The sequence below is a fragment of the Diadema antillarum genome, unplaced genomic scaffold (assembly GCF_040938485.1).
Source record: "Diadema antillarum isolate AM-2024a unplaced genomic scaffold, OU_Dant_1.0 scf00000019, whole genome shotgun sequence".
In the NCBI taxonomy this organism is placed as follows: Eukaryota; Metazoa; Echinodermata; class Echinoidea; order Diadematoida; family Diadematidae; genus Diadema; species Diadema antillarum.
The window spans coordinates 2192473-2218853 of NW_027270908.1; the positions used below are offsets into that span (position 1 = coordinate 2192473).

General features: G+C 40.9%; 1 protein-coding gene across 1 annotated transcript in view; it reads left to right on the plus strand.

The window, feature by feature from the left end:
* Window positions 1-26381, plus strand: part of LOC139728750 (uncharacterized) — a 278601-nt gene that overhangs the window by 101681 nt on the left and 150539 nt on the right. The window contains exons 22-43 of the mRNA XM_071639694.1: window positions 581-689; window positions 2483-2727; window positions 4020-4139; window positions 5413-5604; window positions 7077-7289; window positions 8154-8366; window positions 8993-9172; window positions 10159-10332; window positions 11224-11403; window positions 12415-12531; window positions 13868-14056; window positions 15229-15405; window positions 16106-16255; window positions 16965-17075; window positions 18330-18521; window positions 19145-19255; window positions 20151-20342; window positions 21466-21576; window positions 24117-24308; window positions 24851-24973; window positions 25380-25571; window positions 26193-26376. Of these exons, the coding sequence (XP_071495795.1) occupies window positions 581-689; window positions 2483-2727; window positions 4020-4139; window positions 5413-5604; window positions 7077-7289; window positions 8154-8366; window positions 8993-9172; window positions 10159-10332; window positions 11224-11403; window positions 12415-12531; window positions 13868-14056; window positions 15229-15405; window positions 16106-16255; window positions 16965-17075; window positions 18330-18521; window positions 19145-19255; window positions 20151-20342; window positions 21466-21576; window positions 24117-24308; window positions 24851-24973; window positions 25380-25571; window positions 26193-26376 (3667 nt within the window). The remainder of the gene's footprint in view (window positions 1-580; window positions 690-2482; window positions 2728-4019; window positions 4140-5412; window positions 5605-7076; window positions 7290-8153; window positions 8367-8992; window positions 9173-10158; window positions 10333-11223; window positions 11404-12414; window positions 12532-13867; window positions 14057-15228; window positions 15406-16105; window positions 16256-16964; window positions 17076-18329; window positions 18522-19144; window positions 19256-20150; window positions 20343-21465; window positions 21577-24116; window positions 24309-24850; window positions 24974-25379; window positions 25572-26192; window positions 26377-26381) is intronic.

Genomic DNA, 26381 nt, shown 5'->3' on the forward strand with positions numbered 1-26381 from the left:
TGAAAGAAGTCCAATAATTGTGCAAGGCTGATTTGACAAGGTTTAATGGCACCCATTGGTGGGTTTGACTGAATAATATATGGAAGATAGCATGCTATTCTTTGGCCCATTAATGTTGAGACAGTGTGATGTGACTCCCAAGAACAGTCTGCCTAACTTTCAGCACTATCATGTGCTTGACTGTCTACTAGCCATTTGCAAATGATTGAGAGACATTAGGATTGATATAAGTTTTTATCTCCAGTTATGTTATTATTACCTGATGACTTAATTTCTCTGACTCAATTTCTTTGTTAATTCATGTTTTACTGTAATTGACTGAATTTAGTGATAGAATCAATCTGTCATTGAATAGTATTTGGTGAATATTCTGAAATCAGCATCATTGCGATTTTGACAAAGATATGCCAGTGAGAGAGGGAGAGAGAGGGTATCAGTGAATGAAAAAATGAAAACTCGATTGTTGCGAGTCACTATTCAGCAGTCTCAAATGTGACAGTGCTGTCCAAGCCTCTGTTGACATGCACCACAAGTTCCTCATTTTCCACCCATCCCTCCCTGCCTTCTCCTTCTCCCTCAGTACAATGACAAGCTGAGTGATGGGATCACAGAATGCCGAACGATGAGTTTACCATCCAACCCACGACAGGTGGAAGGCCAATTGCAGAGATACCGGCAGGTCAAGAAAGGTAACCCCCACCGAAATGCACCACTCTCTCTCTCTCATCCATTCTGAATCAAAGTACAGTTTGCACATTACTGATTTGTTTGTGTTTTCGAAGACAGGTGATGGTATACATATAATGCACAGGTGAGAGTACGTTAGTGGAGATGCAGCGCAGTCAGAAGGTACATGTATTTGTAATGGTGTCACATGCATGACATTGTCATTAGGGACTTTTAGACTTCGCATCCAGGACGTGGACTGCAACGTGATGACGTCATTTCATGATACTGCGCATGCTCTAGATTTTCTGGCATGTCCACCGCCAGAATCGAGAACATGTCTTGGAAGGATTTCACATCCTCCCAGATTGAGGACGGGCAGTGTGTGCGGCATGTCTTTAGCACGACGATTATGACGTCACCGCATCTGTCGAATCATAATCACCGTCATCTGAAATCTAAAATGGTTTTACTCTGGCGTCGACAGGAATCGCCGGGAACGGTTGGCTAGCACTTTCGGGTGGCCTGACCGCTGTCGTGTCCACACAATCTACAAGTTCCTAATACTGTACCTGAGAGTGTGCTGCATCTCCACTAACATCACAGACTTAAACTTGTGCATTATTTGTTTTATTAAATGGATCTATGAGCCAAACCTGTGCATTATTTGCTTTATAAAATCGGTCTATGAGCTAAACCTGTGCATTATTTGTTTTATAGTAAATGGGTCTATGAGCTAAACCTGTGCATTGTTTGTTTTATAAAATGGGTCTATGAGCTAAACCTGTGCATTATTTGTTTTATAGTACTGTAAAAGTGGAAATTTTTGCGATGTTGAAATTTTCGCGTATTTCGCGCAACCAGAAACTAGCGCGAAAATAAAAGCACACAAATATTTTTGCATGCCGTATGTTCCAGTGGTTGATGTCTTGATTCTGTGGAATTAAAAACACGCGAAACTCTTCTCACCCGGCCAAGCGCGAAAAAATAGTCGCGCAGACATATCCCCTTTTACAGTAAATGGGTCTATGAGCTAAACCTGTGCATTATTTGTTTTATAATATAGGTCTATGAGCTATGATTTTAGCTGGCAAAACTTTGTATTCCAATACATTTGGGGCTGCTCTAGGATTGGCTGTGCGGTTGATCATGTGAATCAAAGTGATTGTTTGAGTTCATATCGTGCACACAGCAAGCTGCCATGCACAGACCAGTCGGTAATCTGCTGTAGGATAACACGCCGTGTAGTTAATGCTTTTTTGCTGCACACTTTTAGTATAGAAAATAAAGAGCACGCACATGACTCATTTCAAAGCTTCCAACTGGCTGCATTCTTGAACCCATTTTATAATGCGTCGTAAGCTTTACAATGCTGCATCACCCACTGTCCTTTCAAAGAATATCTCATATTGGTAATCATGAGCAGACTGACTTAAAGCTAAACCCTTTTCCTAAGGGGATGTGGGTGGTCTAGTAAAAAGTCAATTTGAATATTGGAATGGGAAAAGAAAAGTGGATAATCACACAATACTGTCATGATGAAAATCACTTGATGTCATACCGTATGATCATATGTTCATGTAGTAAGATGAATCGTATTCCAATGTAAGATTTATAAAGATATAAAAAAGACAGAGACACTTGATCTTATAGTTCTCTGTATTGTGATACAATGAATATCACTTTGTTCAAATAATGTTGGTGAGTTTACATCATACAGTAAGTGCTCTGTACAACATGAACTTTATTCAGCGCTGATGTCAAATGACTGAATAAACATGTGTGTCAATAATGGTTAATCAAACTCCTCCACCAGACAACATGGAGGGCTCTATGCAGGTCATGTCGCAAGGTCGCGACCTCCTGGACCGCCTACGCGAGCTCGGCTCCACGGCGGGTGCCGAGACGCAGCAGGCCACGGCCACCTCGTGCCAGGCGGTGGAGAAGGCGATGGACGACATACAGAACAAGAGACGAACTCTGGGTGACCTCTGGCTGGACAGGTCAGGGAAGTTAGAGCAGCTCAACGCCCTGCGGGACATTGACACCGAGGTCACGAAGGTGAGAGAAAACCACACGATATGTTTGACATAAACCACTTTTAAATATGTGACCCGCTTCAACAAAAGGATCCTAAAGTCGCTGATGGGTGAGCCGAGAAAATCAAGTTTGAAGTCAGATCACCAAAATCTGTCAAAACTTTCGGATTTCTGTTTTTTAACATAATTTTGTAGTCTAATGTATCTTCTATCATCTGCCGAAATTTCGAAGCTGTACGATTAAAGGAAAGGCCTGAAAATAGCATTTTTTCTTGGCCATGCTCGGCTCACCCGTCAGCGACTTTAGGATCCTTTTGCTGTAGCGGGTCACATATAGTTTCATGCACTGATATGGAAATTTGTTGGTTAATACATTGTGTAAGTGTATGTGGTGCACCGTTGATCCTTGTACCACCCAACGTTCTACCACCACGGAAACCTTCAAAGATATTATAATATGTTGTGTGTTGTATGTATTTTAATTATTAATTTAAAAACAAGTTAAAGCCATGCATTGTATTATGAATCAACGATGAATACATTCCCAGTAAGGTATCGGATTGTAATTATGTGTGTTTGTCATTTTTCATCGTGTGAAAGAAATATCCAGGTAGAAGACTTTGGGAATCACAAGTTCTGCTGTGTAGCCATCTGTTTTGCTGTTAATATTGGTACATCCCTGGAATGATTGTCATCCTCTTTTTATCATGCCTTTTAGATATTAACGTTAGCGTAGTTATCATGACATGTGTTCCATGTTAAGCATAGGTGCATCTAAATTTTACAGTTTCCATTGGATGGCCATATGTCTCAGTTGGTCACGCATCTGGCTCACAAGCAACCAACTCAGGTTCAATTCCCACTTAGTCTAGCTGAGCAGTGTTGTATATAAGCATTCTGTCCCCTCAAGTAACAGGCAAAACACTTTATTCCTCAGACAGGACATTAAATGGAGGTCCCATGTGTGAGGGAATCACAAACCTTGAAACATCATTCATCGCAAAGAGCAGTGTGCTGTAACCTGGTGAAGTGGTCCTCGCACATAGCTACACCAAAAAAAAAAAAAAAAAAAAAAAAAAATGAAAAAATGGTGGGCAAATGATGTGAACCCATGTGGTTTGCCCCAGGCATCTAGCAACAGTCAGTAAATGTTATCAACTGGGCACATTGTGCCGTATGAAGAAGATGAAGACAGTTTGAATGTAAGTTGTAGATTTGAAAGTAAAGTGATAAAATCCCCGTAGCAATCCTCCCTCATTGGTTCATTGTTTGACCACACCCACCTTCTCACCCCCCTCCCTCCCCCCCCACCAGATCTCAGACTGGTTCCGCACCAAGGGTGAGCTCTACCTCCAGAAGAGGGACATCGGAGAGAACGAGAAGGAGTGTGAGGATCTACTGCGACAGCACCAGGCATTTGAGGTTTCTGCCGCGGTAAGTCTGTTGTTTGTCAACTGAACTTTAGTTCAGTGATGGTACCACTTGTTGATAAGCCAGCACCAACTTCTGCTGTTGGTGTGTGTTTCCTTTTATTGCCCTTGATCTCAGATATGATAATAATCTCATGATACTATTACCAGGGCAACAACAGCAAAGACCATAAGGTGATTATGGTGTACATGTTTATCTGAGTTTCCTTGAATCACATAAAACTGTAGTTTTTTTCTTTATTCTCATACAAAAGTAACATTCTACAAACAAGTCTAAATCTTCCTAATCTTGATTTATCATCAAATGCTTCATGTGCTTGCACCCGTAACTGAGATCTGAAAGAAGAATTTCCTCCATCTTGGAAAGATTGTGCAAATTGACTGCTACTTTTTGGATAAAAAGCTTGTGAAATTTGCACCTTTTTCCTCCATTATTTGTAATGCCTTCTCTTCATATGTTCTGATTTTTCAGTGGTAATTTTTTCTTGAATTTACACAACTTTAATCAATCATAGTTTTCTAGTTGTCAGCTACTGCATGATTTTTTCTGTTTATATGATGTAGTTGCCAAGTAATGAAAAGGGAGGGACAGAAAGGCAAGATAAACTCAGTCCTTGTTTCTTGGTTGTTCATGTTGTAGTTGTTAAAGGGAACGTAAACCAAAAGAGCAATGTGGATTGACTGAAAGCAGTAACATTAGTAGAACACATCAGTGAAAGTTTGAGGAAAATCGGGCAGTCGATGCAAAAGTTATGAATTTTTAAAGTTTTGGTGTTGGAACTGCTGGGTACGGAGACTACTAGAGGTTATGACGTATGAGAGGACTACAACATGAAGAACATATAAAGGGAATTCAATAGAAATTCATTTCTCGTGAAAATTACACATTCCATCAACTTGATACTGACATGTATGTTAGGGGTAGCAATTATTCCCCCTGCTTTCTGAAAGTGATTAGTCAAGTACTCTTTCATTTTGCTATAAAAGTGATTTTTTTGTGGAATTCCTTTTATATTTTCCTTATATTGTTGTCCACTCATACGTCATAAACTCTAGTAGTTTTCTCATCCAGCGGTTCCAACACCAAAACTTTAAGAATTCATAACTTTTGCATCATTTGTCCGATTTTCCTCGAACTTTCACTGATGCGTTCTATTTAAATGTTAATGCTTTTACTCAATCCACATTGCTCTTTGGGTTTGCGTTCCCTTTAAGAAGGAAGAGAGAGAGAGGGAAAAGATGACTCACTAGTTCTTTCTTTTCCTTGGATGAAACAGGATGTTCAGAACAGTGTTCAGACCCTGCTGGAATCCTCCAAGGAGGTACAGCACTCCAACCCGGAGAACACGGAGCGGTTGAGGAGCCAGACACGAGCCATTGACACACTCTGTGAGGACTTTATGCAGCGCCTCGGTGACAGGCGCGGCAAACTACAGAGGGCGCATGACTTCTACCGCAACGCTGCACTGGTAGGTCTTCCCGATGGCAGAATATATCCCCCCCCCCCCACCCCCCATATTTATACCCCCGCCACACTTAGTGTGAAGGGGGTATATAGGAATCACTGTGATGTTTTCTCTCCGTTTTAATGCAAAGATTTAATTATATGTGTTTATTAGGACACATGGTTTATAAAGCATGTGTCATTCCTTCCTCAAAAAATGTATTAACCCGTTGAGGACGGTTTGTTTTTGCTACAGCATGCATTTCCCATGCATGCTCGCCCGAGTATACTCGGGACTCGTCCTCAATGAGTTGACCTATTGAGGATGAGCTGAATTTACTATAACACACATTTCCTTATGACATCTGCCCCAGTGTACTTGGTACTATGTGTAGTCTTCAAGGGGTTAAACATGTCCCATATACAGATGTATGGCATGTCATTGCATCAAATTCACCACTGCAAGGACACCGTCTGACAAAAAATGTAATGTGAGACGATGTCGCTCATTTGAAACAACTGGAAAAATTCTGCATGGGGTCTTATTAAAGCTTTCACAGAGACTCCAACTCTCCCACTTTTGAAGGGAGATCTCCCACCGAAAGCCAATTTTTGCAAAATCTCCCGTTCTCCCGGTTGAGATTTAATTTCTCCCGCCCTGGCTCTGTGTCTCCCGCTTCAAATGATATCTTACGTAGTATCATCGTATGTCAAAAAATAAGCATGAGATAGCGCGAGAGAGCATCTGGAACCCCAAAGCTTCCAGGGCCCTTAAGCAGGCCCTGGACCCAGTCTCCCGTTTGCAAGGGGTTTCAGGCGGGAGAATCTCCAGATCAGAAGTTGCTTTGGGTTGGAGTCTCTGCTTTAAGTAGGATGACAAAATTCTGAATTCATTTCCTGTTATATACAGGGCATCTAGGCCTGTTGGCAAAGAATGTATCAACTCTCCCCATCGCATATAGCCGATATCACCACGCGATACCGATATCTGATCGATCGCTTTTGGGACATATTCTTCCGGTTTTGCGGTTTACCCACCTCACGTCCTTCATCTGTGGATATTTTCCATAAGTTTGTCGTTTTGCATCATTGGCCCAGCATTGGGCCGCTTCGCAGAAGAATCTCATTTATCAAAAGTACAGTTACAGATAAGAAAATAATTCTATTATTTGTGAGATTGTAAGACAGAATTTGATATGATCTACATTTGTATGCATACTAGTACTTCGGCGTTCCATGTGCATGAAAGTGTACATTTACTTATCGCGCGTTCATAACTGGCAGTTTATATCCCGAGAATTAAAAGTAAAAAATTTAGAGTGCCAAGCACACGCATTCAGAATTGGAGAGCTATATGCAGTAGGGAGAATTGATTGATATTACAAACGTGTATTTACAAATGAAAGCACATCTGTGGATGTTCAGATCAGTCATGAATCCCTGTAGGAGTTAATGAGTTGTTGTTTCTTTACCTCCTTTCTCTGTTGCTTCATGTAGGCCAAGAACTATCTCAGCAGACTGGAAGTCCAGCTCTCCCAGGACAGACTGCCCAGAGATGACCGCACGAGGGCGCTGCGTCTGGAGAAGCTCAACGATGCCATCTCGGAGATCTCGACACCGGTCCTGAGCGAGGGCCGAGCCCTTCTCAACCAGGTTGGCCTGAGTACTCCAGGAGCGGAGGGAGTCAAGAAGACCATGGAAGAGATACAGGTGAGCCTCGTTGTGAGAGATGGTTTGAATTTTGTTCTTAACCAAGTAACGGTCTTACACTTTGTATTGTCACTGTCTCAAAATTATACAACTATTGTACACAATACTTAGTCTCAGGTACAATGAGTTAAAAAGATAACTGAAAATACTAGTGCATCATATTGTGTTTATGTTGATATGAATTAAACATATTAATGTGATTGTTTTTTTCACGTACATGTATAAGATATTTGGCATGATAGATGTTCTTAAACTCTCAATCAATACAGGGTTAAGAATGTTTGATGAATGTCATCTGTTGTATCTAACGTTAAAACTTGGACTTCCTCTCGATTGGTAATTGGGTATAGTGTGTGTAAGGTGTGTAGGGAGTCATCTCATTTTAGAGTTAATGCTTTAACTCTTTAAGTGCCTAGGCACTCAGCTAAACTTGCCTAGCTTTTGCATCACCAATTAGTTATCCCTACAAAATGTAACATACAAATTTGTACTTGTAGTTGTAAAGTTCACCAGCCCACTTTAGATGTAATGAATGTTCACTAGTCCAGCACGAATACCATGGTGACACAATAGGGATTAGGGGGATTAGCGGGATTAGGTAATCTCTATTCATTGACAGTTTGTTTCCAGACAAATGTGCCAGCGTACAAGCAAAGCACTCCAGTGCGCATGCCAATTGGCGATCGAAGCACATGAAGGGTCATGTAAGAATGTGTGAAGAGATTTCTGTGTTACACTCTTGAAATGTGGAAATGCGTTACAAGAGATGTTACATTTTGGGATCCAGTCAAAATGAGTGTGAAGTAAAGCAAATTCTGACGGTATGCACTGATCGTTTTTTTTTCCCTGTGATGACCCCTGTAGACAAAGTGCGCCGACCTCCAAAACCAGGCTCAGCCGGAGCTGAGGGAGAGAGCGACCCTCCAGGCGACCTTTGAAGAGAAGTACACCGTCCTCATCAAGTGGCTCGTCAACGTCGGCGATGCTTTCCTCATAGCCAACAACGACATGGGAGACCAGATGCAGACCACTATGGACTTCCTTGAGGGACATGATAAACTCCTGACAGAAGTTAGGGTATGTGGGACTACATTGAAATTGATTCTTGGTGTCTGCCGATGACAGTGCAGTTTATAAATATTCAGAGTGTAAACATGTTATAGTGTATGATATGATTTCGTTCCCTGTCCTATACTCATTCTATATGTTCACCAGAACTAAAATCAACTAGAACGTCATCTTCCATGTGACCTCTGCTATAAAAGTTGCAAAATAGTTCCATTAATACAGTACCTGAATGTTTTACAATCAGTGTAAACAATTTTGCCTTTTTATATTTATCCTCTAATACCACCTTCCCCTTTAACAATTCAGATTAAATGTAATTGTATGATTTTACCTATTTACAGAAGCCAATATGTGTTTGTCTCATATTTGTGGTTTGCAGGACTTAAGGTGTAGTGGGATTGCATAGGCGAGAAATGGAGTCAAAATTTCTGATGGTGACTGTCTGCATGTACATGTACATCGTAATCTTGTTGAGGCTGGGATTAATTGTCATGTACAGTCAACTTCATTTGTATTAGCGTCGACACCACATATTGTGTCCTGCCTCTCAGATGGACGTGGTGTAAATAGAATGTTGAAACTTCTTACGCAGTTAATGGATAGAAATGGATTTTTTGTGTCTCTTATCTGTACAGGAGAAGACCAGCCAGGTGGACATTGTCCTTGAGATAGCCAACAAGCTGGGAGCCCAGAACCGCTTGAGTCCAGAGCAGACCAACAAGCTGCAGCAGCACTGGACGCGGGTCACCGTCATCGTGGAGAACCGCATCAGGGCCGCTCACATCTACATCAAGTTCCACAAACTTGTCAAGCAGGTGAGGCTGGATGCAATCCCCCGAGGTCCAAGCAAAAGGTGTACTCTCTCCTCTGTGCAGGATACACTCTATCTCTTGATTTATGCCAATGTATTGAAAATTAATATAACTTTTCCCATCAAGTCGTAAGAACCATGTATTAGATTCATGTGTTCCTTCCGTGTACATGCATTAGTTATTGCAATGTCAGGCAAATTTTAACACCTGCAAGACCATATCTTCAAGACGCCACAGACAGCAGGTGGTGATTGTTGTCATGTTTACGTGGAAGTTAGTCCTTTGTGTGCAGAGAAAACCCTTTAGTGTTAATCACACTGTCCAAAGTCCCTTGCACAGAAAGGGTTAAATGTAAAACCTAGTGCTGGTATGCCTGTACAATTCTGAAATTTCACTCCAAAATGTACATGTGTGCCTAAGAAATGTGTTGAATAACACTGTGATAATAAGATAGTCGTTAGGTAACGACGAAAATACGAAATATTAACCACAAAGGTTCACATCTCAGAACTTACCCGATCGGGGTCAGGCTAACTCAGACTCAGGGACAACTTGGCCTTGCCTTGATGGCTAGGCCTAATGTCCCTCTGGATTGTACAGTGTTGTGCTACGTGTATGGGAGCGCTTCGTGTCCTGGCTGGTCACATTTATTGGCCGAGTTAACACAATGCCTGCATCAAAGAACCTCTTTGGCTCGTACACAAAATGAACGTGCACCTATGTATAGAATATGGCAATCACGGACTGCGTGTAAATTGTCTGAAATAGGGCCAAGTTGTCCCTGAAATCGAGTAACCGAGACTTTTACTTTTGATCTCAAAATACTCCAAACAACTCATCATTCGGCAAATCAGGTCAGCCAGGTAAGTTTCTTGGTAGACTCTTTCGATGTATTGCAAGCAAATATGAAATGGTGCCAGTTGGGTTCTCAAACCCTTGTAATACCAGAACTATGTTTTCTTTAACTGTCAACCTCCTTCATCCTCCAGCTGTCTAATGCCATGGAGAACATGGAGGACCAGCTGAAGTCTGAGGAGACAAAGGACGTCCGCACCCTCCGCAAGGTGACGATGCAGCGCATCCACGAGAAGTGGAACCAGATGGTGGAGATCAACATCCAGCTGGACAACAGCGGCCACAGCGTCCTCAACGAACTCCACAGGGTGAGATTTGGGGGAGTCTTTTCTCGGAGACGTGGTGGTCCTGTCTCAGTTTAACTCTTTGTCGGCTTTAAGTTCCTGGCACAGAAAGGGTTCATGATTAGAATTTTCAGTAGTGGAAAAAAATCTGTGATATGTCTCATTGATTCACACTTTGCACACTGCTATAGATCTTATTGTTTAGGTATGATATACGATATAATCATACACTAGAAGGGAAATATGTAAACAATTTATACAATATTTATGGTTAGATCACTGTGGGTACTTTGATTTTTTCATGCATTTATTTATATTTTTTTTTGCACTTACATGACATTTGTGGGTTGTAAGGCATCAGCTTTATGTAGCAGTAATTATTATTCAAGTGTGATTCTAATTCTTTGAAGAAACTACTTTAGATGATATCCTTTGTGTTAAAGTGTTGTTTAGATCACAACCTTTGGTTCAACAATGTATTCCTTTTAAAGCGTTGTCTTTTTGTCCCCGACTTGGTAAACAATGTAAAACTGACAACTAAGATCAAAGAAAAACGTAAGTGTGCATCATGTTTCATGAAAATAAAACATTCATTGCAAGACTTTGGGCAGGGGGATTTTGACATCTCTGTCAGGTTATGTTTACTTTTCACTCACAAAAGCTTTGAAAAAATGATTTCTTTTCCCACAGAAGCTTGTGAGGACATTCTTTTGCCATGCCAAATCTATGATTTCTATTCCCACGTAAGCTTGTGAATGATTTTTTTTCCCCCATGCAAACTCCATGATTTCTCTTCCTACACAAGCTTGTGAATGAGTTCTTTTGCCAAATAAACTCTATGATTTCTTTTCCCACACAAGCTTGTGAATGATTTTTATTGCCGTGTAAACTCTCTAATTTCTTTTCCCACACAAGCTGGTGAATGACACCCAGCTGGTGACCAAAACGTCCCGTCACTACGTGGAGCTGATGCTGAGGAACTTTGGAGAGAGGAAGATCTTCCTGGAGGAGTTCTACGACTCGCTCCATCAGCGATATTCGGCCGAGGAGACCTTCAAGACGCAGTGGGAACACTTCGTGCGCGATGCTCGCAAGGTAAGCGATACATTGTATGCAGGCTGCCCTCACTGTGTGTCACATGAAATATTCATGTCTGAATATTATCCCTTTCATCTCTACATCCACCATAAGACCACTGCACACTACACGACTTTACCACAATTCACTGGTTGTACAACCTATTGACCGAGAGTGTGACGTTACCAGCCTTGCCAGTTTCTGGTGGTGCGACTGGGTCACACTGCCGGTTGTGAAGATTTAACATGGCAAATTTTCACGTCAAATTTTCACAACCAGTTTTCATTACCAGTAATTCACTTTCAGCCAATCATGCAACAGTATGTATGTGCTGATGCCAGTCGTAAGCCTAACTACACTGTATGTGATCTGATTGCATAGTGTGTAGTTTCGAGACACGCGACTGGTCATGCACCTGGCTTGCCTCCAGAGTGGTCAGATCGTGTAGTGTGCTTCAGGACTTTAGACACCATATCATCATGCCATATTGGACTAAAGTACAACAATGAAACTACCACTGTATGAACAATTCAATGAAAATCAGCACTGTATGGATCTGTCACTGTACATATACAAACATTTGTAAACCCTGAAATTATTTCTATATGACTTTCACAGAAGAAGACAAAAAAATTGCCGAAACCAGTTCATGACTGTAGTTGTAGATGGTTTCAAAAATTTGTCATTAAACATTGTAGAAGGCTCTGGAAGATACGGTATATATCATTTCACAAAAAGGAAATGACTTAAGATTACTTTGCTTGATGTAAATACATCGTACAAAACTCTTGTCATTTACACCGTGGAGGCCCAAAAGATTGTACCAACTCCTACATTCAAAAAGGAGAAGTTATACTGTAAGAACCATCTGTGGACTTCATTTTTTCTTCGGACTTTGTTGTTTAATTTTCTTGATTATATCACACTCGCTGATTCCAATCTGTGAGAAAAATGTGCAGTAGACCTGGAGGTAAGAGATAATTAGTATCACTTGATTCCTGCACCTTCTGCAAACCCTTGCTATTTCAGACAATCGAATTCGTTATCAACATGGAGGGCAACGTGTTTCCCCGTCTGATGTCTGACGCCCAGTCTCTGGCTGATGTCAAACGGCAAGAGACCGAGACCTTCCAAGAAACAGTGACAGTGAGTCTTGGTCCTTCTCATTTTCCAATTAAAATGGGTCAACAATAACTGTAACTGAATGCTATGCTGCCAGAAATTCCAATTTATGTACAAAAATGACAACCCTGGCAGAAAAACACTCACCTGAAAACTCAACATTGACCGATGTGACCTTTTTTGTGATGTAGGGTCACATAAAAATATTTGTCTGCTTTCTATCTGCTGATACACTCAAAATATGTAAAGGGGACATTCAGTCCAATAATGAATTACAACATGTAGTCTGATTAAAAAAAAGAGTAAAATCTCACGAGTTCAATGGTAGAAATTTGACTGAAATCGGATGAAAAATAAGGAAGTTATGAAATTTTGAAGTTGTGCAAATTTCTGCGAAAAAGTTCTTGTACAGTGGATATGAATGTGCAAATGAGTGAGCTGACCATGTCATAACCTCACAATTTTCCATTGATCGTTTACAAAAATGACAAAAATTCAATGTTTCTGTCATTGAAGTCGGTATACATGATGTTTTTCCTGCTTGAATAACTTCAGAATGGTGATCAGTCAGACATATCAGGATTTGAGCCTTGTGTATAATTGCATTTGAATGAAAAACTGGAAATGTCAAAATTTCATGTAGGTGGTGCAAAAGTTGTGAGGGGATGACATGCTCACTTTGTCATTTGCATATTCATATTGACTGTTCAAGAACTGTTTCCTAAAAAATTAGCGAAACTTCCAAATGTCCGATTTCGATCAAAATTTTAATGTTGACTTTGTAATATTTTACTCTTTCTTATCAGACTAACTTATATTTGGGCTGGATTTCCCCTTAAAGTCTTTCCGGAATTGTCTGTGAATACCAGCCCTTCAAACTTACCAGCCACAGCACAGCTATCTCTTTGTTATGTGGTAATACCTTGATAATCCAACATAACAGTTAACAGTTAAACACAAGTGATTAAGGGATAAGCTGTCTGGTGCTAATCCTCCTATTGTGTCTTTATTTCACACCTTGGATTAAGTGGGTGACACTGGAGAGGAATAGAGGGGTATTGATCATATGGTGGGAGGAGGGATGGAATAAGAGATTCTGTGGTTGTTCCTTTTCAGTTCACTAATGACCATCCTTTTATTTATCCTACAGAATAAACCAGAATGTAATGTGATACATGTGTTCACATACACTGTACAGTACAGCTGTATGTCTTGTGTTGTTTTCGAGCATCTCATTTGATAATTTTGACAATTTTGATATCATAATTTGCAAGCAGATGATTAACAATGGTCATTTTTTGCTCCATCTGACCCAAATTCTCAAACTTCGCACCTCCTCCCCTTAAAAAAAAAAAAACAGCGAGTGACCACTGAGGTCCAGATGCGACTGAAGACAGCCGAGATGCTTGGTGCCAAGGGAGACACGGGAGGCGAGAAGGAGCGCATCGTGGAGAGACTGACCTCCGTCCACCACCAGTTCATGAACCGAGTCGCTGACTACCAAGTGGTCCTCACCCTCAGCATTGACTTCTACCAGAAGGTCAACAAGGTAACTGTCATCTCTTGGAATTTGCTTTCATGATTATTCCCAATAATTGATGAACTTGAATCCCTTAATGTTCTGTACATTTGTCTTATTATTACAGTCTTCTAGTTAATCATGGGTTTCATCTTGGTAAATTTGCACAATATATCACTGGTCCTTTTGTACTACTGCATCTCCCAAATGGGTCAACATTTCGTCTCTGTGTTTCATGCCTGTTCATAGAAGAAAAATAGTAACAGCTGCCTCCTCACGAAAAAAAAGAAAGAAAGAAAGAAAATGAATCAAAGAAACACATAACAAATGAAAAAACAAAACAAAGGGTATGGCATTCCTTTGCGTGAGACATCATGAATGATCATCAAACTTTGACAGGTAAAGAAAGTTATCAATGATACAATTGTGACCGTGCACCTCAAAACGAACATAAAGTCGCACACACTGATTTTGCGTGAGGACTGAAAATAAGTGAAATGGGTCAACCTAGCCGAACTTGACTTTTTTATATTTTCTGAAAGAGCGGGTCTTCTTTTACATCATGCTAAAATTTGGTATCATATAACGGGCAGGAAAGTGTGTTTTTTTAGCAGTTTATCTCGAACATTTTTGGTAGAATAGTGTGATTAGGTGTGTCTTTAGAATCCCTTTTTCATTTCTGAAAAACCATGTCCACACTCTTCACTTTCAACTCTAATAACTTTTGAAAGGATAATGCTACTGCTTTGAAAGTTGGTAAAGATTAAGCGCTTGAATAGACACTACTTCAGAGCCTCTTTTCTCAGTTCACACTTTCCCTGAGTTCGTACTTTCTTTCCAATATTTAGATAGGTTAGGAGAGTCCATTTGATTTGAGTTATACATCATTTTAAAGCTTAAAGTCTGTTCTTTTAGAATCTGCCCTTAACTAAAAATTCATGTCTGGCGACTTTTTGTTGGTTTTGAGGTGCAGGGTCTCAATTGCTTCCCTCAGTGATGCCCCTCTCCAAAAGCAGACTTAAAAAGCTCACACAAAACTTATCCTACCAGGATGTTAAATACAATTGTATGTTTATCATCAGTATGTAATGAATATCCATAAAGAAATTCCAGAAAATTAGCCCATATCCTACAATGTAAATGTCTGAGTTTGTGGTGCTAGTGTTGTGAAGACATATTGTGTGATTATCAAACACCAATAGGTGAACAAGACCATGGACGATGCGATGGCGTCCTACCGCAACGCGCCCCTCCCGACCCAGACGTCAGAAGCACAGATCAGACTCCAGCAGCATGAGGAAGAGAAGCGATACATCACAGAGCTCTACACTACTACTACCAAGAAGGGAGAGGAAGTCATTGCCAAGATCAGACAAGCTGTGAGTCTCTCCGGCTCTCGTCTGGTCAAAAGTCGTTCTCAGTCTGCCGAAATCATATTTCACTGAAGTGCTCTAGTAAAGTTTCAAAAGGATAGCACTTTTAATTTCATTTAAATTTGAAATCAGTTGTACGTTATTACAAAATGTAGTACATAATATGAAGTAGACATTTGTGGATGACAAAAGTACAAGTCAAAAAGTATCATACAAATTGTATGTATGAGTCATTGTATAATGAGAAAACAATGCACACTTTGCAATTGTGATAAAAGTAAATATGGTGATGGAAAAGAGTGATCTACTGAAAAGCGGAGCTTGTAGGACATGGATCACGCAAAAAAAAAAATATACCAATGATGTATATTATGCAATCATTCTGTTGTTTTGTTTGAGTGTGAATATGTCTCGGAAAACTTGCCAGATGTCAATGCAGTTTTCATGCATTGATATTTTTCTTTTATAGGAGTGAGAAGAGCAAAGATTTAAATGATTAGTATGAAATAAGGAAACCACAAATTTGCAGAAAACCTACCAATACAAAAGCTTTTGTTTATGAGCCTTACTGTGAGGAATATGAATGAGGTTATCTAAATGCAGTTTGCAGCCTTTCTTACTAAAATGGAAGTTGTGATGCTAGAGACCTTTGCTGTTGGTTGTCATGGCGACTGAGAGTTCATCTACATGTACCTCCATCTTGCAGGATCCGGTGTCTCCAGCCAGGAGAGATGTGGAGGTCACTCTCAACGCCCTGGAGGAACACAAGGAGCGCTGGCTGAATGAATGGAGCCGCTACCGCCATGGACTGGTCAAGGCTAGCGAAGATACCAGCCTGAAGCTACTCAAGTCAGAGGTTAGTGGTCAGCTTGTAATGAGAGTAATATTCATACAGGATATTTTTGATGCAAGAAATGTATTCTTTGCAGTGGTCAGCCCATTATGAGTCAAGTTTTGTTAATTACAAGATCCTTTTATTGCAGGCAATACATTCTTGTGTTAGTCAGCAATACCGCTACTGTCACCACCATGACAACTACATCCATTATCTTCAAATATTTCCAGCTGTTTGCCATTGATTTTGTAATAACTATCTCTTGATATCTCGTGATATCTTGTTTGTAAAATCATTGTGATGTAATTCTGTAATCTACTACGGAACAATGTCTTTGAGAGGACAGCATATTTCATTAATCATTAATAAATCAATTACTCATCATCATCAGTACCAGTATGGTCAGTGTAAGGGCTATCACCACCATTAAGATCTCCACATTAAATTTTTGAATCATTACAATGACTGCTACCCTCCCACATCTTTACCACTTTGGTGTAGCAGTAGCATAGTCATACTTTGATATATCTGTGCATGGTCGATCGAGGATTAATGATGTTCTTTTCATTATCATCCTGCTAATCATTATTGATGCATTTTCTTTTCTCACGTCAAGCTGATCTTTTCTGAGCTGATTGCTCATATTGATATCAGTGCCACATTAGTATTTGTCATGGTTAGAGTCAGAGTTGGTAAGAATCCTCCTCTCCTGGATGTTTTCCTCCTTCAGCTGATCGTTCACCTCCAGCGTGCTGAGGAAGAGTTGGACAACATGAGGAAGAGCAAGGAATCCGTCTCCCTCACCATCGAGAAGTTCCAGGACTGGGAAGCTGAGATTAAGGTTGGTTTGTTTGTTCATTTTCCGTCTGAGAAGATGACTGGATAGCCCATATTCAGCTACGCTAAGCTAGTCTTCCATGGGGTCCAGTTGGATGTGGGGCGAGACCACTTCACCAGGTTAAACACCCTGCTCTTTGCAATGAATGAATGAAGCGGGATCTTTTACGTGTCTGAGATGTGACTCTCACATACAGGACCTACATTTTATGTCCTATCCGAGGGACAGAGTGTTTTGCTTCTTGCTAGAGGGGACGGTATGATTACACACAACATTGCTAGGTCCAGACTCGGGTTCGAACCCAGGCTGCTTGGGTCGGAGGCAGACGCGCTACTAACTGAGCCAACTCACCGCCTGTAACCTTCCCACAGTTATACAGGGCAGTGAGGTGACTCAGTCGGTAGCATATCTGCCTTGCAATCGAATGGCTTGTTGTTCAGGTGTGGGTTCAGATCCCATTCAATCTTACTGAACAATGCTGTGTGTATCCTGTCCCCTCGTAAGAGGCAAAACACTCTGTCTTTCGGATAGAACTTAAAATGGAGGTCCCATGTATGAAAGAGTCACAACCCATGCACATAAAATTATCACCCTCCATTCATTCATCACAAAGACCAGGGTGCATAATTACATTGTACATAGGTACATAAGTGCAAGTATACATACATGTAAGTGCATTGCCCCAAGAACATACATCTGGGCCCCATGGAAGACGAGCTAGTGCAGCTGAACATGGGCCATCCATCGATCTTGTACAGATGGAAAATGAAACAAACTAACAGACAAAGCATATCCATCCTTGAGTGATATCCTGTGATAATATGTCTGTCCTCCATAGCAATTCTCATATACAATGTTGTAGTGTAGTAAACACTGGTACTCGAAAATGCACCAACTAACCTTGCTCTTAGGCTAAACACAGTAGAAGCAGTATTTTGTGAAAAAAAAAATGCAAACTAGTATTTGTTTAGACAAAAATTCAGCAAGAAGAAAGAAGAGCAGGTTAATTCTTTGTACAGTGTACAGAGAGCTACATGTGTACTCTGTACAGTACCTAAAGATGCTGTTCTTTCTGTGTTTTATCATACTATTCAATATGTGCCAAACTTTATACTTCATACATGTACTTCAGCCAGGCTTTACATGAAATACTGAGTATAAGATCTGACTACAAATCAGCTGTTGAGTATTAAAAGTGAATCAGATCAAATCAAATCAAATCATCAAACTTTGTTGTCTGACTGTGGAAATCTGCAGGTCCTTGAAGATCAGTACAAGCACTACCTGAGCACAGCTAACATTGCCCTGAAGAGCAAGCCAGCCGACAAGCCAAAGATTCAGAAGGACATCGATGAGGTCCAGAGGTACTGGAGCAGCTTCGTCCGCAACGTCGATGACTACAGGGAGAAGATGGAGCTGGTTATCAACCTACGCAAGCAGTACCAGACTGTGAGTGCTGTGGTTTTGTCCTCTTACTATCTTTTTTCTTTCTTTTTTATAGTTTGCAGAAGGAAGTAATAGCTAATTCAGGTGTTCCTGCTTTTATAGCAGAGTTCCAAGTTAAGTAATCAAATGGTTCACTGCTGCTCAAATAAATTCCAGAAAAGAATAGATAAAAACAAATAAACAGACAAACTGACAAACAAGTGTTAGCTGTTAATATATGTATGTGTCAAGAAGAAGTAGGCAGAGAAAGAGATAATGGCTGAAAACCCATGTGAAGAACTATATTTTGTATGCCCTACAAGAGGAAAAAATAATCCACAGAACCAGTTTTACAGGACGTTCTCCGGCACTTAACCTTTTGAGGACGAGTCGCGAGTATATGCGGGCAGGTGTCTGTGGGAAATGCATGTTGTAGCAAAATCAGTCCGTCCTCAACGGGTTAAGATTCAAGCCAGGCTGGTAATGTACTGATGGTGTAAGGCCTAATTCAGTAAGATGTTCAGGACGCTGATGACTCCACCACTCTATGATTAAAGTGAGTATACCTTCCATCATGTATCTCTTCATTGCTGGTTGAGAAATCTTGCTGAAGTAAGCCGAATAATTTGCTGTCTATCCCATCACAGCTGGCTACCAATCTGAAGAGAGCTGACAGACAGCTAGAAGATCTCCAGCAGCCCAGGGTGTCTGAGACTTTGACTCTAGAGAAGTTTGATGATTGGCAACATCAAGTGAAGGTAAGAGGACCAATGGTGGATGGTTGAGAGGGAGCTAGATGGATAGATAGATAGATAGATAGATAGATAGATAGATAGATAAGTAGATATGTAGATAGATAGATAGATAGATAGATAGATAGATAGATTGATAGGTAGATAGATAGGTAGATAAGTAGATAGATAGATGTAGATAGATAGATACAGAATCACTCACAGTGAAAGGTACAGTGGATTTTTCCTTGGGAAGTCAAACTCAAGCAGAGGAATATACACCGAAGAATGATATAGAGAGTCTATTTATGATCTACTATAGTGCACGATACACATATATTATTACTTGAGAACCAAATGAAGTTAACACCACAGATCCTGTATACAATGTAGGTACTCAGTAAATATACAAGTGTATGACTCTTGTTTCTGTTCACTCTTATACACTTGTATATTGTATTCTAATGGGACTTTGTATCACCTTGCATTAGGACAGGTGTAGCGTCTAAATATTGATATTTTAATTGTTGAAAGCAATATCTTCAAGCATAATGTCATAAGCCTTACATGCGTACAGTACCTACAAATTGTACTTTTATGAAAGCATATTGCTGTTGGGGTGACAAAATCTTGTCTCTTAAAAACATCAAATGTTCAGGAGAGCAAAAAATCATGGCAGTCCAAGCACTATAAAAAATGGGATCACCTTTCCTTTGACACGCTGTGGTGGCTTCATTGTTGGATAAGGAGCTACAAGTAGGATTTGGACAGGGCATCACATAACCAATTTTCTGACAAGTATCCAGACAAGTGATTTTGACTAAAATTTGAGATGCAATGTTTTCTCACCCCATCAACTATATGCATGAATCACTACACATACATGATCTTTTTCTGTTTAATCTCAATGCCTCGATCACAGGATCTGGAGAAGGATTATGACAACTACGTCAGCCGAGCCAACATTGTACTTGACCAGAAACCTCCAGCCGCTGCCCTCATCGAGAGAGAACTGAGCGAGGTCCAGAAGTTCTGGTCTGGATTCAACAAATCCGTGGCCGACTACCGGGAGAAGATGATGCTGGTTGCTAACATCAGGAAACAGTATAAAGCTGTAAGACATTATGACATCGTTTGACTCTCCTGGATGTAAACTCATTTGATCAGTCTTTATACATGTACAATGTACTTTGCTTGGTTTGACAAGCATCATGAAATAACATACTCTACTTTAAAGGTCCTATTTACCTTTTGGAGCAGTGATTAAAAAATGTTCAAGCTATCACTTTTGATGCATATGTGCAGGTCAGTTGTATCACAAAACATCCAGAATTTTGCAATAAAGCCTAAATATGAGGAAAGACACTCTTTTCTCATTTAACCATGACTGTAGACAGTTTAGTCTAGATTTTTTTTTAATTATAACTATTGTATCGTTCACCTTTTGTATATTTAACATTATTTCAATTCAATTTAATTTAATTCATTTTCATATTTCTCAATGAAGGAGTGTACATCAAATATAATAAAACATAGTGAATCATAATATCCGGCTTGGATGCACAGTAAATTAATGTAAACATATAAAACATAGCGGTTAATCATCGTACGTTAGGCTCTATGTATAACGCTAAAGAAATATAACGCTAAAGAAATATGATGGATCCTACTTAAAAGCGATATTCAACATTGATTATACTGGTTCAAATTTTTATATTGGTCGTTTCTATCTTAACTCGCATTTTAGAACTATTTTGAATCACTAATTTGGAGTTTTTGTTTCATTTGCAAATGATAAATTATGCCTTTGATAATTGTTGTTGTCACCGTTTTGTATGAAAAATGAGTAGCTGTTAGCCATTTTAAGTGCTTGTACTGTAACATATGATTGGATTGTAAGGTGACAAAACCTATAGGATATCAGGAAGATACAAAGGAAAGACTTTCAACATACAATATTACCCTGTATGTGTACAATGTATGTCCAGGACAGCATATATTGAAGATTCTTTCACACATTATAAATGGTTAAATGTTGAGCTTACGCACTTAATCTTGAATCAAGCACAACATGAATCAAGTCTGCTCATATTCTCTTCCTCCTCTTCCCCTCTCCCTCATTCCTCCTCCTCTTCCTTCTCTACCTCCTTCACCCCTTTCCTTCCCCTCCTCCTCTTCTCTGTCCCTTCTCCCTTCCCACCTTCTCTTCTTTCCCTCTTTCCGCTCCTCACCCACAGCTCATCGTCAACATGGAGAAGGTGGAGGATGATCTTCAGGATCTTGAGAGCACTCCGGCCTCGTCTTCCCTCATCATTGAGAAGCATGAAGACTGGGAGGCATCCATCAAGGTCAGTTGACATGTCATGTGACTCTTTAGATCAGAACATAATTTTTTTTTTTTTTATCAGTATTTTGTCAGTTTTTGTCATCCCCTACAGACCAAATGGAAAAGGTTGAGATAATATTTGAGCAGTTTATATTATACATGTATGTCTTATGACAGATTGCTTATGTAACTTTCAAGATGAAATGCATACAAATACATATATACGCTAATGTTGATGTTTATTGGTGGCAGATGAATATTGATAACTTGTCTTTTTTGCTTTGGTTTGACAAATATGGATGAACAAATTATCTGTCATACATGTACAATATATACACTATCTGCATCAAGAAGAAAACTTTCCCGACTAATATCTTTGTATTTGAACCAAATCATATTCTGTCTGCCTTTTTAGCTCACCTGAGCCAAAGGCTCAAGTGAGCTATTGCGATCGCCCTTCGTCCGGCGTCCGTCGTGCGTCGTCCGTCGTGCGTCGTGCGTCGTCCGTCGTCCGTCGTCCGTCGTCCGTCGTCCGTCGTGCGTCGTGCGTCGTGCGTCGTGCGTAAACTTTTTACATTTTCATCTTCTTCTTGAAAACCCCAAGACCGATTTTCATCAAACTTGGCAGGTAGCATCCCTAGGGGGTTAGGAACTCAAATTGTTAAAATGGGCACCATGCCCCACCCAGGGGGCCCCCAGGGGGGCCCAAACCCCCCAAAATTAAGGAATCTGTAAAAATCTTCTTCTCTAGAACCAGAAGTGATAGAGCTAAGTTAATACTATGAGTTAGTACATTGATGACTGTAGTTTCAAGTTTGTTCATGGCAGAATCAGGGGTGCCCCCCTTGGGACCCAGGGGAGGGGGGGGGGGGGTGGGGAAGGGTTCTAATGGGGCCTAAATTGTACATTTTCATCTTCTTCTTGAGAACTCCGTGACCCATTTTCACCAAACTTGGCAGGTAGCATCCCTAGGGGGTTAGGAACTCAATTTGTTAAAATGGGCACCATGACCCACCCAGGGGGCCCCCAGGGGGCCCAAACCCCCCCAAAATTAAGGAATCTGCAAAAATCTTCTTCTCTAGAACCAGAAGTGATAGAGCTAGGTTAATACTATGAGTTAGCACATTGATGACTGTAGTTTCAAGTTTGTTCATGGCAGAATCAGGGGTGCCCCCCTTGGGACCCGGGGGGGGGGGGGGGGGGGGGGGGGGGTGAGGAGGGGTCCTAATGGGGCCTAAATTGTACATTTTTATCTTCTTCTTGAGAACCCCATGACCCATTTTCACCAAACTTGGCAGGTAGCATCCCTAGGGGGTTAGGAACTCAATTTGTTAAAATGGGCACCATGCCCCACCCAGGGGGCCCCCAGGGGGGCCCAAACCCCCCAAAATTAAGGAATCTGTAAAAATCTTCTTCTCTAGAACCAGAAGTGATAGAGCTAAGTTAATACTATGAGTTAGTACATTGATGACTGTAGTTTCAAGTTTGTTCATGGCAGAATCAGGGGTGCCCCCCTTGGGACCCAGGGGAGGGGTGGGGGGGGGGGGGGGTGGGGAAGGGTTCTAATGGGGCCTAAATTGTACATTTTCATCTTCTTCTTGAGAACTCCATGACCCATTTTCACCAAACTTGGCAGGTAGCATCCCTAGGGGGTTAGGAACTCAATTTGTTAAAATGGGCACCATGACCCACCCAGGGGGCCCCCAGGGGGCCCAAACCCCCCCAAAATTAAGGAATCCGCAAAAATCTTCTTCTCTAGAACCAGAAGTGATAGAGCTAGGTTAATACTATGAGTTAGCACATTGATGACTGTAGTTTCAAGTTTGTTCATGGCAGAATCAGGGGTGCCCCCCTTGGGACCCAGGGGGGGGGGGGGGGTGAGGAGGGGTCCTAATGGGGCCTAAATTGTACATTTTTATCTTCTTCTTGAGAACCCCATGACCCATTTTCACCAAACTTGGCAGGTAGCATCCCTAGGGGGTTAGGATCTCAATTTGTTAAAATGGGCACCATGCCCCGCCCAGGGGGCCCCCAGGGGGCCCAAACCCCCCAAATGAAGGAATCTTTAAAAATCTTCTCTAGAATCAGAAGTTATAGAGCTGAGATAATACTATGAGTGAGTACATTAATGACTGTAGTTTCAAGTTTGTTCATAGGAGATCCAGGGGTGCCCCTCTTGGGGGTAGGGGGGGGGGGGGGGGTGGTTGGAAGGGTCCAAATGGGGGCCTGAATTGTACATTTTCATCTTCTTCCTGAAAACCTCATGATGGATTTTTGTCAAACTTGGCAGGTAGCATCCCTAGGTGATCAGGATCTCAATTTATCGAACTGGGCACCATGCCCCACCCAGAGGGCCCCAGGGGGCCCCAATTCCCCCAAATTAAGGAATCTTGAAAAAAATTGGGCCCTTATTGTACATTTTCATCTTCCACTTGAGAATGCCTCGTCAAAGTTTGGTGGAGCTGTGAATAATTTAGATTAGTGACTGCGTGAAAGGTGAACTTGCGATACTCAGGTGAGCGCTAGACCCGCGGGTCTCTTGTTTTATAATGTTGCCCATAGGTCCTTGAGAAGGATTACAAGAATTATGTCAGTTCTGCCCACATCGCACTAAAGAGTAGACCGCCCTCGTCTGGCATCATCGAGAAAGACTTGGCGGAGGCAGAGCGCTACTGGTCCAAGCTCAACAGGCAGGTCCAGGACTACCGACACAAGGTGGAGATAGCCTTCGACATACACAAGCAGTACAAGACTGTAAGTCCCCGTAATTTCTTCCAGACTTCTTGCCTTCTAGAAATCACATATCTCTTGAATGATTTTATGAAATGATTTCATTGTCTATTAATTAATGTTCACAGATCTCTGGAATTATTTCTTGTAATGATTTTGCACGTTTGAACTTCAGACACTTCAAAGTGTTGTTGAATGTATTAATATATCATACTTAAGTATTGTACATTTAGATTTTGCATAATTATGTTCATTTTTGCAGAAATACTGATCTCCAGTGATTGAAACCTAGGAAGAAAAAACTATTCACGACTTTGTTCATGTTTATATGCATTGTGTCTGCTAACATGGTGTAAATGATATAAAGCTGGGGTAACCTTTACTATGAGATTTATTTTAGTACAGACACCTATACTGTGTAGTTGACAGGTCAAAAACATTTTATTTCTCTACTTTCATGAGATATATGCACAATATGTATATATTTCTTAATTCATATGTTTTGGCTCATGTCCATACTTGGTGTGCATTACAAACACCTGTGATGTCATCCATGTTTCACACAGCTTGCAGTACGCATTCAGAAGGCTACCAAGCATCTTGCTGAGCTCAAAACAGACTTTGGAGAGAAGGCGGAGGATTTGCCAGAAGTCGAGAGAAAGTTTGCTGAATTTGAGGAGGACATCAAGGTACAAAGTCTTGCAAAAAAAAAAAAATTCTTTTGATTGAATTCATGTTTTAATGCAATCATGAATACTCCCATATGGCACCAGTATCTATTGCATTTTTCAAACCTGCCTTGTAAAGAATTGGAACATTGAGTCAAGCAGTATTTCGAAGTTGCAAATCTGTTTTGTGTCGTTATTACACTACACTGTCGATAACGACCACTGTCTATAACTACCACCTGCCGTATGTGATCACTATAAACACAACTCCCCCCAAGAGGAAAGCCATGTAAATGACCCTGTCTACAGCAGCCACCTGTCTACAACAGCCACTTTTTTGTCTCCCTCGGGTGGCCTCTATAGACAGGTTTGGCTGTATTTGCAAACAGACGTCAGTGGATGAACTTTCGTGATTTATCTCTTGCAGCCGCTGACGCTGGAGCGCGAGAACTTTGTCACGAGAGCTGACATTGCTCTGTCCAAGAATCCGCCCAACGCATCGGCCATCAAAAGAGACGTTGATGACATCAATCGCTTCTGGAGCAAACTGCACGTCTCACTTCAGGACCAGCGAAAGAAACTGAAGGCTGCCCCCAAGTTCCATGAACTCTACAAGACGGTGAGATTCAGGGCACTGTAACAAGGTTCCATCAATATTTGCTCCCGCAACAATTTCTCCCATGAAATATCGGCACGCTAAGCCAAACATAAATTCTGCCCACAAGCATTACCCTAACCCTAATCCTAACCCTCACATCAAACTAAACCCCAAACCCTATCACAACCCTCACCCTAACTGTAAGTCCATGGAGAAAATAAGACTGTCACCCTATGATGCACACAGTTTACTTATGCATTGTATACATTGTGTATTTGCTACACATGTATTCTTGTCAATATATTTCCTTTGACTCAGTTAACTAGTGAAACTGTAGTTTTTGTTTTTTTTTTAACAATGTACGATAATAGGATAAAGAAATACGTTTATTGTATAATGGGTGAACGAGAATGGGCTTTTCAAGTTGTCTACTTGAGTTTGATCATTACAACATTGCTTGTTGAGGCAACCTTTGCAAAGCAAATTGGTGTAAAATTCATAGCAGTAAATGCATAGAAATCATATTTTCTGGACAAATAATGTACAGAAATCGGTTATTCACAAAACTGTGGTACGACCTTCTTGTTGATAAGATGATGCCATCGATCACTCTCAGCATCTCCCTTCACCCTCCCTTGATAGGTTGTTGAATGGCAGGTTAAGGCTGAGGATCTCCTCGTTGCCGTGGGGAAGAAGAAACCTCTCTTCACTGCCAAGGAGGAGGCGGCCGCTGTGCTGGAAGAGGTGGAGGACTTCATCGACAAGGGCGACGCCCGCCAGAAAGCCAGACTCTTCAAACTCAACGAGATGGCCATTGACCTCTACAGTAAG